The sequence below is a fragment of the Pavona decussata genome, unplaced genomic scaffold (genome assembly GCF_977016875.1).
Source record: "Pavona decussata unplaced genomic scaffold, jaPavDecu1.1 SCAFFOLD_125, whole genome shotgun sequence".
NCBI classification, from domain to species: Eukaryota; Metazoa; Cnidaria; class Anthozoa; order Scleractinia; family Agariciidae; genus Pavona; species Pavona decussata.
In genome coordinates this window covers 834,796-851,624 of record NW_028145539.1, presented here as the reverse complement: position 1 = coordinate 851,624, position 16,829 = coordinate 834,796, and the positions used below count along the sequence as shown (strand labels likewise).

The following is a 16,829-nucleotide window of genomic DNA, read 5'->3' as shown; positions in this document are numbered from 1 at the left end:
GAATGTGCGAGTTCCTTTAGCGTGTCAAGTGTCACATTTTTCCATGCAAAGCGTAGTCGCCTCTTCAGCTCTTTCATCGTTTTGGGGGCTGGATCTTTGTACGTTGTCTCGTCAATGATACTCCAGATGTTCTCAATGGGATTGAGATCAGGAGAGTTCGCTGGCCAGCCATCCTTGGCTATAAAGTTTGGCAGATTCTTTTGACACCATCTCTGAGTTGCCTTTGAAGTGTGAGCCGGTGCTCCATCCTCAACGAACGTCGTCTCTTTCTTTGAGCTAAACAACTTCCTCTCTATCGGGCCACCTGTAACCTGATGCCTTGATGTTAACGGTTTGACTTCTTTCTCAAGGATTTGGTTGATGTAGTATTCAGAAGTTACGGTTTGGCCAGTGGGTAGCATGTGTAACTTTGTGAGCCCACGACCCGTCATGCCACCCCACACCATCACCTTTGCACTTTGCTTCACTTGGAAAGTTGGAGGAACATCACATTCCTGCGAGCCCCATACAGTATCGTTTTTTGGATTTGGGTACTGGAAAAGATATTTAGGACACTCATCTGTGAATAAAAAATTGTCCCAATCCTCTGCTGTCAGCTTCGCGTATTTCTTGGCAAATCTCAAACGGGCTTTTCTTTGCTTTTTGCTCAACAGAGGTATTTTCTTTCGCTTGAAAGCCTTCCATCCTTTCCTAGTCATGTATCTCCACACCGTTATGCTCGAAACTTGGATATTTTTCTGCCGAAGATTCTTGGCAATCTTCCTTGTTGAATTGTTCCGTTTGTGCTTCGCTTTCTCGATTGATTTTCGAGCACAATTCGTCAAAACAGACGGTCGCCCGCGTCTTGTTTGTCTTCGAAGCACTCTCTTTTCGACCACTTGTTCACCCAACGTTCAGTCTTGTTAAAAAATTTAGCGATTTCTTTGACTGAATGACCAGATGATCGTAATATGGCTGCTTGAGCTCTAGCGTAAACAATGTCTGACTTCATTTTCGTAACAGAGAAAACAGAAAGTTCAGGAAAAAAATCAGGGAATAACAACAAATTCGGGAAAGGAACATGCACAAAGGGCGCGAAAAAATGGCGGGAAAACGCGCGTGTGTACATTTGGCGCGGAAATCGAAACAAAGACATCAAGTTGACAATTAAAATTGCTATTGCCACCCATTTTAATAAATTATCTACCTCAATTTATTGAAAAATCAATTTATTGAAAAAGTTCTAACAAACAATTGATTTGTTTAAGAAATAAACAACTAATTAAACAATCGGAACGAACTTTTGAAACACCCTGTACTATCAGAAAAGTACATCAGACGAAGTGCTCGTTTTGCAGCAGAAGAATTTTGTTTAGACGAGAAGCGGCAGCTTGTCCCCAGGCAGCTAATCCATAAGAGATGTAAGTTAACAGTTATGTTTATGACGTTCGTATTTTAAATTTAAGGAGTCTCTTTTCTTCACTTCATTGAGGATGAACTAGTTGAAACGTTAGCCCCGGGCGGGTTGATATCCTCCAATAACCAGCCTTCTAATTGTCATGATTTGAAATAACTGCCACCGCTTGAGTATAGTGAAATTATGTCCATACACTTAGTCTTGTAATTCAGTTTTATTCGCCTCAACTCGATCGACTAAATCCCCAACCACTCCTCCAAAGGATAAAAAGAAGAGAAAAACGAGTCACACGTCAGACCAAATCAACAGAAATGATCGAGTTTCTTTCATTGTTGAATTTGTTTCAGTAACCATCGGGTCATCTAACTTGTGAAAATTGAAGGTGCCTTTCTCCATAAAGTGACGTTTTCCAAAATCACTGAAAATGAGCGATCTTTCGGCAACTGAAAATTGGAGACCACAACGGGATGACAAAATTGAAAGGTCGTTAAATCCGAAATTACATCCGAAAGCAACATAGCAACAGGGTGTTTAATCCTACAGCAAATCAGAATTAAGGTTACCCAGTACCTTCAGAGGTGTCTTTAGAGGTGTCTCGCGTCCAAGCGATGTAGCGCGTCCGGTTTAAACTGTAGATACCTGAACCCTTATATCAAATTAAAGCTTATAGAGCTGGCTATCCAACTAAACCAAGAATTTTGAAATAAAATGAATAAACCGAATTTTTAGCGCTGTTTTCTCGAATAAATTTTTTCACTTAGAGGAGCCACTTCAAAGACCTAAAACTCAAAAGGAATTTGTTCGTTTGCCTTCAAATTTGGACAGTAGCTAGTTTAACATATAACCAACAAAAACGTGTCTGCGAATTTTTTCTTTCGAAATATTTTTTCTCCGAGAGCGATTTTTGTACGATTACTCCACATTTTTTTCATCCTATTTCGAAAATGCTCTATAACTTTTCACTGCGATTGAATATGGCAAAACGCAGACACGTTTTTTTAGCGCTTTGGGTCCGGAAACTGAGCAAATTAAATTAGCAAAAAACAAAATTCACTTTGACTTGTAGCTTTAAAAAGGTGATTCGGACGCTCGCAATTAGAATTTCAAAATTCTTGGTATGGTTTGATAGTCAGCTCTATAAGCTTTAATTTGATATAGGGGTTTAGTTATCTACAGTTTAAACTGGACGCGCTACATCGCTTAAACGCGAGACACCTCTGAAGGTATCGGGTAACCTTAAAGCGAACTGAAACTCAACACGAACTCGTACCCTCAACTCCTACCTGATGCAATGCGAATGATCCAGCTAAAGGCGTTGGCCTAAGAACATCCCCCAAAATAAATAAATGTACCCCGAGCGTTTTTAAACGAGTTCTGGTGTCTGCTATGACAAACGAGATTTCTCCGCTCGAGTCTCAGGTGTGCGGGAACTATTGCAACAATTTTGTTCCGGGCTTCTTTCACTAAATAGCCGGACTGGCCGGGCCTTTTCAAAGAGATGAGGCAAGGATGAATTTTTATTGTTCCTCTTTCTCTGGAAAACGATACTGAAAGAGAATATTTAGTCTTATGAGACACGGGATTTCTAGGTAAGGTGAACAGTCTCTCTGTGACTTGTCTTTTCTGTCGAAATGGTATATAAAAGGGTAAGGTTAAAGGGTTGGAGCTCGGGGCAGGGCCTTTCCGTATACCACTTTGAGTACACCCCTTCCCCCCACCCCGGGTTGTAATGACACTGGTGTCACCTATTGGTGACTCATTGATACATTGATACATGTATGTACATGTACTTGTTACTTTGCCAACCAGAGGAATATTGGCTCCTGGAACAAGGAGTTCTTTTGCTGTAACATTTCAAAACCAAAACAGACTGCAGAGTTGGTCTCAAGTTCGAATCCTGCTTGCTTACAGGATGTCAAGCAACACAGTTGGCTCATGCAGTTTAACTACCTTGGCTGGTACAAGCTTTTATTCACAAAGTATATTTTGCTCTTTCTATGTCACAAGACCCTGTTCTCAGTTTTCAATTTCTCAAAACAGCCAAACATTCAAGAAAACAGTCATCTTGACATGATCTAGAACAAGGTCTGGCTGCACATTTTAAATGCCAAGTTCAGTTTCAATTTTCCAGGGACTGGTCTCCTCCAAAGTAAAGTGAATCCACTGCAAGACTCATCTCAGGAAATAAGTAAAATTTCATAACGTGTTTAGAATTACTGAGAATCCATATTTACAAGTCTGATGTCAGAGCGTGGCCAGAACTCGTGTGTATGACACCAGGAATCCAATGAAGGCTTGTCCAGCTCCCCAGAGAAATGAAGCATATCGTGGCATAGTGAAGTGTGCTGTTTGATAGACTGCAGCTATTGTAGCACCTGGATAGCACAAACATTCAAGCAATTAATCCATCAAACAAACAAACAAACAAACAAACAAACAAACAAACAATAAAGCAGTGGTTTAAAATTCATGCCATAAGAGGGGAATAGATACAAGACATTTAACTGGGGTGGATCAAGGAAGTTTTGAATGGAGGGGTCGCCGCTATGGAAAATGACTTTCCCAGTTAATTCACCCTAAGGCTTGAAAAGTAAGGGAAAGGAATTATCTGCCAGATTCAACAAATTTACCATAATTGATTAAATTCTCTGGTTAAGCAGCTCAAAGATTGTTTTCTTTCGTAAAATACATTACAAGGGATGGCGGGGGGGGGGGGGGGGGGCAGAGCTCTATTACTGCCCTTTTATTGGAAAAGTTTGCACCTAAAAGAAGGTGAAATATTTAAAAAAAAAAAAGGTTGTAATCTGTAGGATACACAAACTCTGGCAAAGTCGTTCTGTTATTAAGACCTCCTTTGTAAGATTTTTTTTTTTTTTTTAATTTAGTTATATGTGCATTAAATTCTCCACCCTGGGCCTGTCACCTTGTCGCGGTGGTGGAGCTTGTGTGTCTCAGTGACCCCAAGAGCTATGCCGGTGGGGACTCAGTCCCTGGCGGGTGCAACCGTACCGGATTGGTCGAGGGACAGAGACCTGACAAAGGGCAGCCCCTGGCCCTCCAGGTTGGGGGTTGGGCGTTAGGCTAATCACCTAACCTCGTAAAAAGTGAATGATTACAGAAACCTTACACATAAGAGGCAATCTACCGAATCTTGGGGGCCGAGAGGCACACAACATGACGTTCCAGAGTGAAAGCCACATGGAAGCTCTGGAACCGAGGACGCCAATAGTGCACCCAAAAACACAGTTGAGGATACAACCTGACAATGACTGTGTTACAGCCCTAACATGGACCCCAGAGGGAAGAGAGGTCCAAAGCAGGGTGGCAGTCCTGGAGTGAGGTGCGCACTGCAGCGCAAGACAGGAATCGCTGGAAGGCCCATGTGGAGGCCCTATGCGCCACCTTGGCACGAGGGGACAAGTGAAGTGAAGTGAAGTGCATTAAATTATTTTAGTATACACTTTTCTGTTTATGTACTGACATCCTAGTCCAAGTATTCACTGGGTGAACAACAAATCTTATAACCAGTTTTGCCAGGCCTGAATAACCCTAAAACCTATGAGCCTCAAAACAAAAAATTATATAAACATTGGTCTCCACACACTAATCTGCAATGATACATGTACATACTCACTAGTAATTACTCCTCCAGTCACAGGATAAAGAAAACCAATAAATATTACAAGAAGAGGGAAGAACACTCCTCGTGAATGTTTGCGTAAAGCAAGGAATGCAACAGATGCTGAAATGCAGTGGATAAACACAGAAGTTGCTAAACACCAAAGGAATATTTGATACCACATTTCTGAAAAAAGCAAAACAATTATTTATTAATGGATTAGCAATATTTAGGATAACTTATAATAAGCCAATAGAAGAGGAGACAAGGCTCAGACAATCAAGAAGTTTGGGTGAAATGAAATATCCAATGAAATAGTCAGATTTAACAGTTTTCAAATTTAATCCAAACTTCCACTCAAGTTACCAAAACTCTATGGAAAACAGACAAAATGTTTCCATTTCACAACTGGAAAATAATACAGTGAAAGCCTGCTACAACAAACACCATTAGGCCTAAAAACAGTAAAAAATTGGGATGTAAATGTTTAGAAGGTCAACTGTGATTTTGCGATAAGGTAAGTACAGGGACTACAGGCTGTGAAAACAAACCCACCTGGTCATAATATTTATTTAATAGTGAGGCGTCTGTGTTTAACAGGTGTCCATGAAGGGGAGTGTGACTATACAGATGAGCATTCTCAAGTCAAACTCAAAAAAGCTGATTTAAAAACTAAATTAAACTTTTAGTATTATTAAGGACGGTGCCTACTAATACCGAAGTATTATTGTGCGGTTTATGACTTTGCGGGAAAAGCAGGTCTTAGCAAGAGCTATTGGAATCCAAAAAGAAAATTGGGGGTAACCACGAATTTTTAAAGATAATTAAGGAACAATATTTCTAAAAAGCGCCAAAATATAAAGCATTGTATGGCAGTTTTTCCTAAATCGAAGCTTAATTATCTCCGAAAAATGCATGGTTACCTCCAATTTTCTTTTGGGATACCAAGAGCACTTGCTAAATTCTGCTTTCTCTGCATAGTTTTAAACCGCGCAAAAATATCCCTGTATTAGTAGGCACCACCCATAGGAAACTCGAGATGCGCAGAACGTATGCGCAGTAACAATAGTAGGCACCGTCCTTAATATAGCTTTATTTCAATACTACATAACACACATAACACATACATCTCATAATTTACACTATCCTTATTACACTTTTGAAGTACAAAATTAATTGGCATAAACCCTTAACTCCCCCAATTTCCCCCCACACTCAACTTTCTCAAAAAGGGTTGTTATGACGATTTAAAAATCGCCCACTTTTCTCTTAAAAATTTCATATTATTACTAGTACACGCAAATTATATAGAGTTTAGTTTCATATTTCAATTGAACTTTAAAACGCCATAACATTTGGTAAGGTTTGATTTCTTCTGCAATCCCATAAGTAAAGTTTTGCAATAATAAGAAGATAATTAAGCAAGGGGCATGAACTTGTTATGATGCCTGCAATTATATCGCTTTTAGTGAGACAAGTTCTCTCATTCGCAATGGAAAATCAATACTGTTCAAATTCATTCCAGAAAGTTTTCGAGTATGGACAGTCCAGCTAACTAGAATAAATCACAACAAAAAGCAAAATACAACTTTGCACAGTAATTAAGGTGCCCCTAGCATTTTAAGCACCTGCAAGGACTGATGATGCAAGCTTAAGCAATTTAAACGCATAAGATGACACAAGCTCATGCAGCCCTGAAGCAGAAACAGAAAAAGCATTTCAAAGCAAACATTCTCTGTAATAGTTTTATAAACTGAAATATTGCTATTCATGTCTTCAAAGATAACCAAGGTTGTAAATTTCATCCATTTAGTTTGTGCAAACAAGTCCCCAATTTTAAAGTTCACATATGTCCAAATAGTGATCTTGGTGAATTCCTTTTCTAAGATGTAATAATATTGTAGTTCAAAATGTAAACTTTCATCTGGATTTTCTCACGTTTCCTTCCACGAAAATTCCTTAAAGTGCTACTACTACGAAAATATTTGTTTTTCTTTTCAGCTTTTATCAAAGTAAATTCAGTCAATGTATCCATAATAATACAACACATTTGTATTTTGAACGATGGAAGTGAGATAAGTTGGGAAATGGCCAGCCAAAAAAATGCTTTAAATCTGTCCGCCATTACTCGGTTTGCATTAGAGAAGCCTGCAATAGTTTTAAAGCGGTCTTCACACAAGAGTTGGCTTGTGACATCACATGTGCACAAGTTCATGGAGTATGACAGTGTGAATAAATCAATCAAGCAGTGAAATTAATATGTCCTTGTTGTCATCTTTTTCTTCCAGTTCTTCTGGAAGGGAAACAGAGGAAAATTAGCCATGTTGCCTTTTGGAAGTTGCACATGACATCACATCACAGGCATTTTAGCTAGACCCAACCCTTTTGGCAGACAGCGAAAACCCAAAAACTATGTTAAAATGATCATGGTACTATTAAGTACTGCCAAAAGGACATGCAAAATTTTGATCATAGAAGCACTTTAAAACTGGCACAGAGGTTTCAAATAATTTGCAGTGGCAAAACCCCCAACTTTTTTGCTGTTAAAAGATTTTCCTGGTGAGGTTCTATCTGCTGTGAAAATTACAGAAGATTTCACCAAAGGAAATTGTTTATACAATTACACTCAAAGCCTAACATTGAATGGGAATTTATACTAAGAACTATAATTGCACTTATAATTTTGGGGACTCCATTCAACGCTGGATTTCCATTTTTTGTTCAAAACAGAAAGGGCAGTTCTAAATTTAATTTAATGGTTTCTGCACAAATTATTTCTAGTTGTCAAGAGGAGTGAGACAAGGCTGTCCTTTGTCCCCATACCTATTCGTCTTGACAGTAGAACTATTAGCATGCAAGATCAGACAAGAAAAAGAAGTGCAGGGTATAAATATATTTGGTAAGGAGCTAAAAGTAAGTCAGTTTGCTGATGATACTACCCTTTTTAATAGCAATTTCAACTTGGTAATGAAAGCAATCACTGTCTTGGAAAATTTTGGCGATAATTTTCAGGCTTGAAATTAAATCCATCAAAAACCAAAGCTCTGTCGCTTGGATCGTGGAGACAAAGAACAGATAAAGAGCCAATGTGCGTGCTGGGTACATTCACTTCTTACAACGAAAAAGAAAATGAAGAACACAACTTCATGTTAAAATTGAAAAAAATTAAAAACCATCCTTGATACATGGAATTGTCGGAGTCTTACATTATTTGGAAGATGTCTTATAACTAAAAGTCTCGGCATCTCACAGCTATTCCTAACATTGATATCCCTCAGGGATTCCATAGTGCTGTGAACACGGCCATTTTTAGATTTATTTGGAAGGGGTAAAAGGACAAAATTAAGTGTAAAGTGATGTTTTTAGACTATGACAAAGGAGGTCTATGAGCACCTTGCATATAGATGTTTTGGCAAAATCATTGAGGTTAGCCTGGATCTGTAGATTTCTAGCTGACGGACAAATGAGCAATGAATCCTGGAAGGCGATACCTAATTACTTGTTCGAACAGTATGGTGGCCTAAACTTCATATAATATTTGTGGTGCAATTGTGACAAAAACTTTATTGAGCAAATTAACTCACCTCAGTTTTACAAGTTGCTTTGACATTTTTTGGAACTGAAAGAGTCTTTTAAAAACCAGTGGGGTCAAGAACAAATTTTATTCAACAACAAAGATATTTTAATCAATGCTCGCACCATTTTCTATAGGAATTGGTTTGATCGAGGCATCTATCTCATACAGGACCTTCTAAAAGCGGATGAAAAATTCGTCTCCTATTCAGAATTTGTACAAAAATATAATCTTAGTTGCAACTTCCTTGTTTATTTTCAAGTGGTCTCTGCAATAATTTCCTAAGCCCTTGTATACAGTGCCAGGACAAACCCATGAGAGATCTCGTTTTGGGTTAAATAATATGTTCCAGCCGGTCCCTGAGACCTCCATAAGCCTAATTAAAATGAAAAATAAAGACTACTATTGCCTCCTTATAAATAAAGAACATACTGAAATCAAGTCCAACGCTAAATGGGCAAGGGACTTACAAATTGATGAAACATCCTTAAAACCGTTTTTTAGTCTCGTAAAAAAACCTATGTAAAGATAACAAGCTGAGAGAATTTTATTTCAAGCTTTTGTATAGAATAGTAGTCATCAAACAGGAATTATTTTCTTTTTGGTATAGAAGTGTCGATACTGCGAAATGAATGATTCAATAATTGACACCTTCCATAACTGCCATTGGAGCCAATCATTCTTTTCGGAGGTCATAAAATGGATCAATAAAGAAAATTCCACCTCCTTCTCCCTTTCACCAATTGAATCAATTTTCAGAAAGAAATTAGACAATAAAAGCAAAGTATCTAAAATTATCAGGAAGCTAAACTTCACCTTTTTGTACACCAATTACTATTTGAACAATCAAAAATTATTGCACAGCAATACTTTCAAGTAAAAACAGTTCAAAAGAATTCACAGAGAATCTTAAGTTTAAAAATGCTTTCAAAACATTTCATGTGTAGTAGCAATTATGAGGAGTGTAATGTAAGGGGTACAATGTTAATCTTATGTAGAACCTGAAGCCTGATCCGGATAAGGTTACAGCCACCAAGAACATGCCCAAGCCCACGTCCAAGTCTGAAGTACTTACACTGTTTGGATTTGTCAACTACCTGTTCAAGTTTCTACCCAAGCTGTTGGGAGTGTTTGCACCATTAAAAGAACTTACATCTGACCAAGCTGAATTTACTTGGGCAAAAGAACATGATGAAGCCTTTACCACTTTACAGCAGCTCATTATTCAACACCCTGTGTTAAAGTTTTACAACATAGAAGAGGACGTTACCATACAGACAGATGCTAGTGACAAAGGTCTGGGAGCGGTCCTACTTCAAAACGGACAGCCGGTAGCAGTTGCATCAAGAACTCTCTCGAAGACAGAACAAACTAAGATATGCAACCATCGAAAAGGAGTGCTTGGCGGTTTTTGGCTGTGAAATATTCAATCAGTACCTGGCTCACGGAGACAAAATATCAGTGCAAACAGATCACGAACCCCTTGAGTCCACATAATTTCAAGAAGTCTTTGCTCTCAGCGCCTTGCCATCTTGAAAGAATCCTACTGAGGCTCAAGTGATACAACCTGTCTGTCAGCTACAAACCTGGACGCCAGATGCTACTGGCTAACCATTTGTCAAGAGCAGCTCAGCAAGAAACTACAAGGCCAGAAGATCCTTTTCAAGTGTTTGCTGTTGAAGTAGAGAGTATAAACCCTATGCAAGCTTTGAAGGTTTCCCCAGAGAGAATGGAGCAACTAGTTACAGCATTGTAATGGTAAAGATGAATAACTGCAAACTCTGAAGATGACGATCCTGACCGGTTGGCCAACACTTAGATCGACCACTGTATTCCTCTGCGTCTGATGCGTTAACTACACTGAAGTGGTTAACACTAGAAAAAAGGCGCTTCCAGCGCCGATGCGTACATGTATATAAATGTCTTAATGGTCTCACGCATCACGAATTAACATTAGTCACTCAGCAAGAACAGCATAGTTACAACACAAGAAATAAAGCAAACCTCAAAATTCCATCCATTAAAAGAAACTGGGGTAAACAAAGAACTGGCTATCATGCTGTAAGTGATTTTAACTCGCTGGACAAAACTATACGAGCCTCTGATAATGTAAATATTTTGAAGCGTCAGATTTTTAATTCATTGATTTAAGCATGGAACAAAGAACTGGCTATCATGCTGTAACTGATTTTAACTCGCTGGACAAAACTATACGAGCCTCTGATAATGTAAATATTTTGAAGCGTCAGATTTTTAATTCATTGATTTAAGTTTTGTATTACACATAAGATACATTAGTTTTTAGTAGCATCTTTTAGCATTTTTATTCATTGTAAATTTTTAATTTTTAATTTTCGAGGTCCTTTTTGTAAACCACTTTTTAGTGAAAAAGTTTCCTCATTAAAGATTGTCATTATTATTATTATTATTATTATTATTATTATTATTATTATTTAAGGAACATGTTCCCATCAATATAAGAGAATTTTGGAACTAGCATGATGAATTGGCTGTGCACAATGGTGTTCTGTTCAAAGGCACAACAGTCATCATACCATGCATCATGAGGCCTGAAGTAATGTCCAGGATACATGCAAGCCACTTAATAGGTGTTGAAGCTTGCCTTTGAAAAGCTCGGGATACAGTCTTTTGGCCAAACATGAATGCGGAAGTACATGTGACCAAATCCACCAGAGCCTTGTTACCAACAGCCACATGCCTGTTGTACCCTAAAGTCCCTGAAAATGTTCCTGAAATGTTGAAGCTGAAAAGGCAAAAAGCTAAATGGTACAGATCTGCTAGATGTAGGACAAGAAGTAAGAGTCGCACCCTTGCAGAAGAACGAGACCTGGAAACAGGGTCCGAAATTGCGACTGACTGGTCGCCAATGCGACCAAAAATTAGGTGTTGGTGACCAGAAATTTAGAACTGGTCGCCAGCAGGCCACTAATCTTTCGTCCCATCGGCATTTGACATTCCAAGGTAAAAGGGCTTTTTACGCGGGATGCCCTGAAGGGGCATACCGTGTCTAAAAATGGGTCGATTTCTTTTTTTTTTTTTTTTTTTTTCTTCCTCGTAGCTACAAATCGGTATATTAATTTATTCATTAAACTCACCCCTCTCCTACTTGGGGTGTATTGTACTGATTGTCTTCAACAGAAACAGGCCAATCAAAATCCATTCTTGTCGCTTACATCGCGAGGGAGGGGACCCACTCACCCCTACCTGTGTGACGTCAACGCATCATTTGATCTATTTATTAAAAACAGATTAAATTTGGCACCATATTGTTAACATGTTCTGGACTCAAGTGTGCCGTTTTCAAACGGAAATTTCACCATTTTGAAGCGGTGAATCGAAAGAATAACTTCTAAGAAGCACCCGACATTTAAAACGGTGGAAATTGGTAAATTCTTGGCGAAGGAATCGTGCTTTGTTTGACAGTCTTAGACCACGACGCGAGACTGAAAAAAGGTCATTGAGAAGCTTACGTTATCGCAATGGAATTCCCGCAATTCCCCTTGAAACCCTGAGTAGCGTAACACAAGGGAAATAACGTAACGCGACCGTCGTGACTCAAACTATTCCATTAGCAAGGATAGATTTATCAATCAGCGAAGCATACAGTTGGAATAAATGAATCAGCCCCAGCATCACGCGTAATGCCAGTGTAGCAGGCATCTTGTTCTAAAAGAAAACATAAAGCTCCCGTGGACAGTTGTAGTAAAACAAAGCGACGATTTTACGATCGCCATATTTTCCTGGCGCCATATTGTTTCAGCTGCTTCTCCCAATACGGATATCGAGGGCGAAAATATGACGTGGCGAGATCCAGCTAGATCAAAAGCATCGGCGCTTAAGGTGATTCCATCGAATTGCATTGCGCATCCTTGCTGCACATAATTTTTTCGCGTCATTTAGCGCGCGCACAACATTACGGGATTTCCTTGAGGTTAAGCTCGGCAGGAAAATAAATGGTCCTTTTCTTCTAAATGAGCACGGTGACCCCCATTTTTTAATGCATCAATTTAAATGTCACACAGTTGACCACTATATATCGCGATTTAAAGAAAAGTTTAATACTCTACTTTGAGATATAATTTTATTTGAATGCTTTAAAAAGCACGTATTTAGGTAGTGCTGCTTACGTGCACACGCAGCAAAATCTTTAAATTCTTTCATAATCTTAATTTCAGTTCAATGAAAATAGTTTGTTGTTTAAGATTAAAGTAAATTTTGTTGAAATGCTTCGATATTTTAATGCAAGAAATTAATTTTTCTAGAAATGATAGTTCCCTTTTCTGATTACTAGCGTTCCTAATGTAAACCTCGTGGGTCATCTATTTACTATAATAGCCATCCAGGTTGCACAAAAACGAGCACGGTGACCCCCATTTTTTATTGCATTTTTGTAATGCTCATAACATAGTCATGAACTGGACCAAGTCTTAGACAATTTTAAATACTCCTTCTTTTTCAGCGGAATCACCTTAATCCTTATTTTATAAATGGCGACAGGCCTGCGCGGTGGGGGACTGGTTTGAGCAATAAAAAAGTGTGAGGGTCTGGCACTAGCTTATTGATCGTCGTTGCGTTTTCGTTCAGTTTCGGCGAAGAACAGATATACTTTAATTGCACTCTTAGTTGAGTCTAGGTATAGAAAGAGGGCCCCCATGTCTTGAACATAGAACTTAATAGGATCCCAGCATACTTCCAGCTAAATGGAAATAATAAGAGAAAGAAATCCGAAGCCTTCGCAAGAACATTGGCAAACACGCTTTTTGAGATGTAGGACTGTTTAACACCAATACACGGCTTTTGTGAGTCTCTTTTTATAGCTGTATGTATATTGTGTTAAATGATAACATTTTCTAGAAAGGTTTAATTTTGTGCTTTATTATAAATTAAGGTAAATTATACCCTGGCCAGAGAGATTGTTTTCTTTAGTTTGCGGCAAATTAAGAGGCGAAGCCGCGATCGTGGTGTGGCAAGCAAGAAACCAAAAAAAGAAACAATAACACTTGCTTTTGGCGACCAAACCCTTTCCATCTGGCGACCAAAATTTTTAGGTTAGTCGCCAGTTGGCTCCCTTAGGAAAAAGTTAATTTCGGACCCTGGGAAAATGGGTACCTGCTTGGAAAAGTTATCACACAGATCCCATCTGGTAAAAACTGATGCAAGCAGCCATGTCCTTTGTTGCAATCAAGAGTTTCTGAAGCCAGCCGAGAAACCAACAGTTATACCAAAGCCGGTTGAGGTGGAAGAAAGTCAGCCCTCCAACAGAGAAACAGACAAGCAGCCGACTGCTACATTGCTTCCTCCAGTCGTCAAGACTACAGCACCAGAACCAGAGTGATTAAGCCACCCTCAAGATTCAGTGACTATGTGACTTAAGGCCCATTTACACGGCAGAAAATTTTAGGCACGGCTTGGATGAAAGTGGTACGCGTACCAAGAAAATAGTACTGATCACTCATTTACACATCCTTTTTTCTACCGTGCCAAACGATGTGAAATTATAATTTGGTACAGGTAAAAGGCTCAACATCTCAGCCAGCATACTCGATTCTTGCCTAGTGCGCATGCTGCTTCCTCTGTAAGAACATGGCGGACGAAAAGCTTTTAGAATTTCTTCTCTAAGGAAGACCGCGTGTATTCCAGCAGGAAATTCGGAAATCGACCTTTCTCTCATCTACTTTACAAAAGAATAGAAAAAGGCGGAGATACAGGTTGTCATTTATTGCATCAGTTCTCGCTTGTACTTCTGTTGAGCGACGGTGTTGGACACTGACACAAAGTGGTCAGTGGTTTGAGATAGTGGAGACAGCGTTCACAGAAAAAGAGTGGTATGACAAATTCCTTAACATCTTGGTCCTTCCATGCTATCCCGCGAGATTTTCTTGGCGACTTTTGCAGCGTCTTCCCGCTATGGGCCATCTTGAGTGAGTCGCGGGCCGATTTGCACATGCTCTCCCAAATTGGTGCTGACCAAAGGCACGAAGGCTCATCAGAGAAAAGTTAGTTCCACACGGCTAATCGTTTACACTGCACACTTTATCCGAGCTGGGCTAGATTTTCAGGATCGCGTACCAATTTTATCCATGCTCGGACTACCTCTCGACATGGTCCGGACTACCTCTCGACATGGTCCGAGCACGGGTGAAATTTTGGTCTGGTACGGATGGGGCAAAGTCGTTTACACGACTAAATCTATCCGTGCCGAACCAATTTTTTTGGTAAGCGTACTTTTTTCATCCGAGCTGTGCCAAACATTTTCTGCCGTGTAAAAGGGGCTTTAGACTAGTTAGTAACAAATTCAGTCTAGTCAAGAACTTTGCAGAGCATAGACCCCAAGTTTGAGAACCCGAAATGCTGGTCATATGCATTGTTAAAAGCGCCGAAGGCGCAAACTTCTAGGGGGGTCTGGGTGCATGCCCCCCCCCCCCCCCCAGAAATTTTTGAAAATTAGGGTCTCTAAGATGGCCATTTCGTGCAATTCGTGTAGTTTTTCAACATGTTTTAGGAGCCATTTAGTTGTTATTTGTGGGAATAACGGCATGAAAATTAAGATTCTTTTAGGAATTGGCTGATTTTATCCAAAAATTCAGAGCTAGAACACAAATGCGGGTTTTTAATCAGTCGCGGCGGGTCAGCGGGTTTAAACGTTCAAATGCGGGCCAGACCCGCCTGGCGTGGGTCACTTGGGGTCTATGGCAGAGACACTGGGCGCTTTCCATTCGACCAAAAATTCCAGAATGAAATTTCTAGTATTCCATGTGACGAATGGAACAGCATTTTCCGGTTGGTTTGAACCAAGCTGTCCCCGTCCATCACGTACCAATTTTTGCACGAAAATACCAAATAAACAGGGGAATCAAAAAATGGCAGACTCTTTGTCTATTTTACTTGCTTTAGAGTTGCTCGACGACTTTGAAGTTGAAATCAGCGAAGTATTGGACGAGGACGACGACATAACGCTGACTACGCTGATCAGTGTGGGTAGCTCCTACATGCGTAGGAATTTAAACCGAGTCCGCGACTACTTTGAGGGCACGATACCTCTCTATTTGCCATGTTGAGTTCGATTTCCGGGCTCTGAGAAACTGGGCGCGAGCAGGAATGGTCGAATGGAACGGAATTTTCCGGTTATTCCGATTTTCCGGAATTTTAGGTCAACCTCACGAGGTAGAACCAAAATTTCAGAATGAAATTCCGGAAAATGTCTGTCTTGGTCGAATGGAAAGCGCCCTCTATTAGACAATAACCCAGCAAACATTTATTTTATTCTTATTTCTTGATATTGTCAGGGTTTTTTTTTTTTTTGTTCTTAGTTCTATTTTTTTTTTCAACAGTTTGTTCATTGTTTATTCTTTCTTCTTTTTTTTTTTTTAAAGGGGAGATGTTACAATAGGTGCGAGTTATTACATCACTCGTTGCAGCATGTCAATCAGTCCCTTTATATTTCCATTTGTGGTAATAGGCCTTATCACGGTTTTCGACGCCATTTTGACGAGTAGGCAAACAGGCTCGAAATAACAGTGTTTGTATGGAAATCCGATGTCAAATAATTTTCATAAAACATCGCTTCTGAAAAATTCATCAATTGGAAACTTTTGGCACTAGGAAAAGGATTTTAACAAAAAATTTGGAGGGATGTAGCTGTGCCAGAAAGCGTCCAGTCGCGTTTTGAACTTTCCATACATTTCCCTGTATTTTTTTCCCGCGAACTATTTTTAGTAGCAGCTCACGGCTGGTTCGCTATACAGACAAATGTATGGAAAGTTCAAAACACGACTGGACGCTTTCTGGCACAGCTATATCCCTCCAATTTTTTTCTTAAAATCCTTTTCTTATTGCCAAAAGTTTCCAATTCATGAATTTTTCAGAAGCGATGTTTTATGAAAATTATTTGACATCGGATTTCCATACAAACACTGTTATTTCAAGCCTGTTTGCCTACTCGTCAAAATGGCGTCGAAAACCGTGATAAGGCCTATTAAATCAGTTGTTATTGTCAATGGCGTGTACGTTACATTACTCAAGATTGTAATTGACTTCAAATAGCTTGGCTCGATCAGAAAACACTCACCGCCAAACGACTGTAGTGTCCCTTGAACATCCATCCCGTCCGTATTTTTCCTAATCCATGAGTCAACATACTTCGCGGGGCAAAGGGGGACTTTGATTGAGTTTATCGCAGCCAATAATATTCTTTAACACTTTACAGATTCCGTTTGGTC

General features: G+C 39.4%; 1 protein-coding gene across 1 annotated transcript; it reads right to left on the bottom strand.

Annotated features, from left to right (window-relative positions):
* Positions 1-3,334: 3,334 nt before the first annotated feature.
* LOC146469286 (transmembrane protein 170B-like) lies at positions 3,335-16,799 on the bottom strand. Its single transcript, XM_085123557.1, has 3 exons — positions 16,679-16,799; positions 5,031-5,201; positions 3,335-3,771 (listed from the first exon to the last, which is right to left on the bottom strand). The coding sequence occupies exons 1-3, from the start codon at positions 16,710-16,712 to the stop codon at positions 3,641-3,643; spliced, it is 336 nt and encodes a 111-aa protein (XP_084979683.1). The 5' UTR covers positions 16,713-16,799; the 3' UTR covers positions 3,335-3,640.
* Positions 16,800-16,829: the final 30 nt, after the last annotated feature.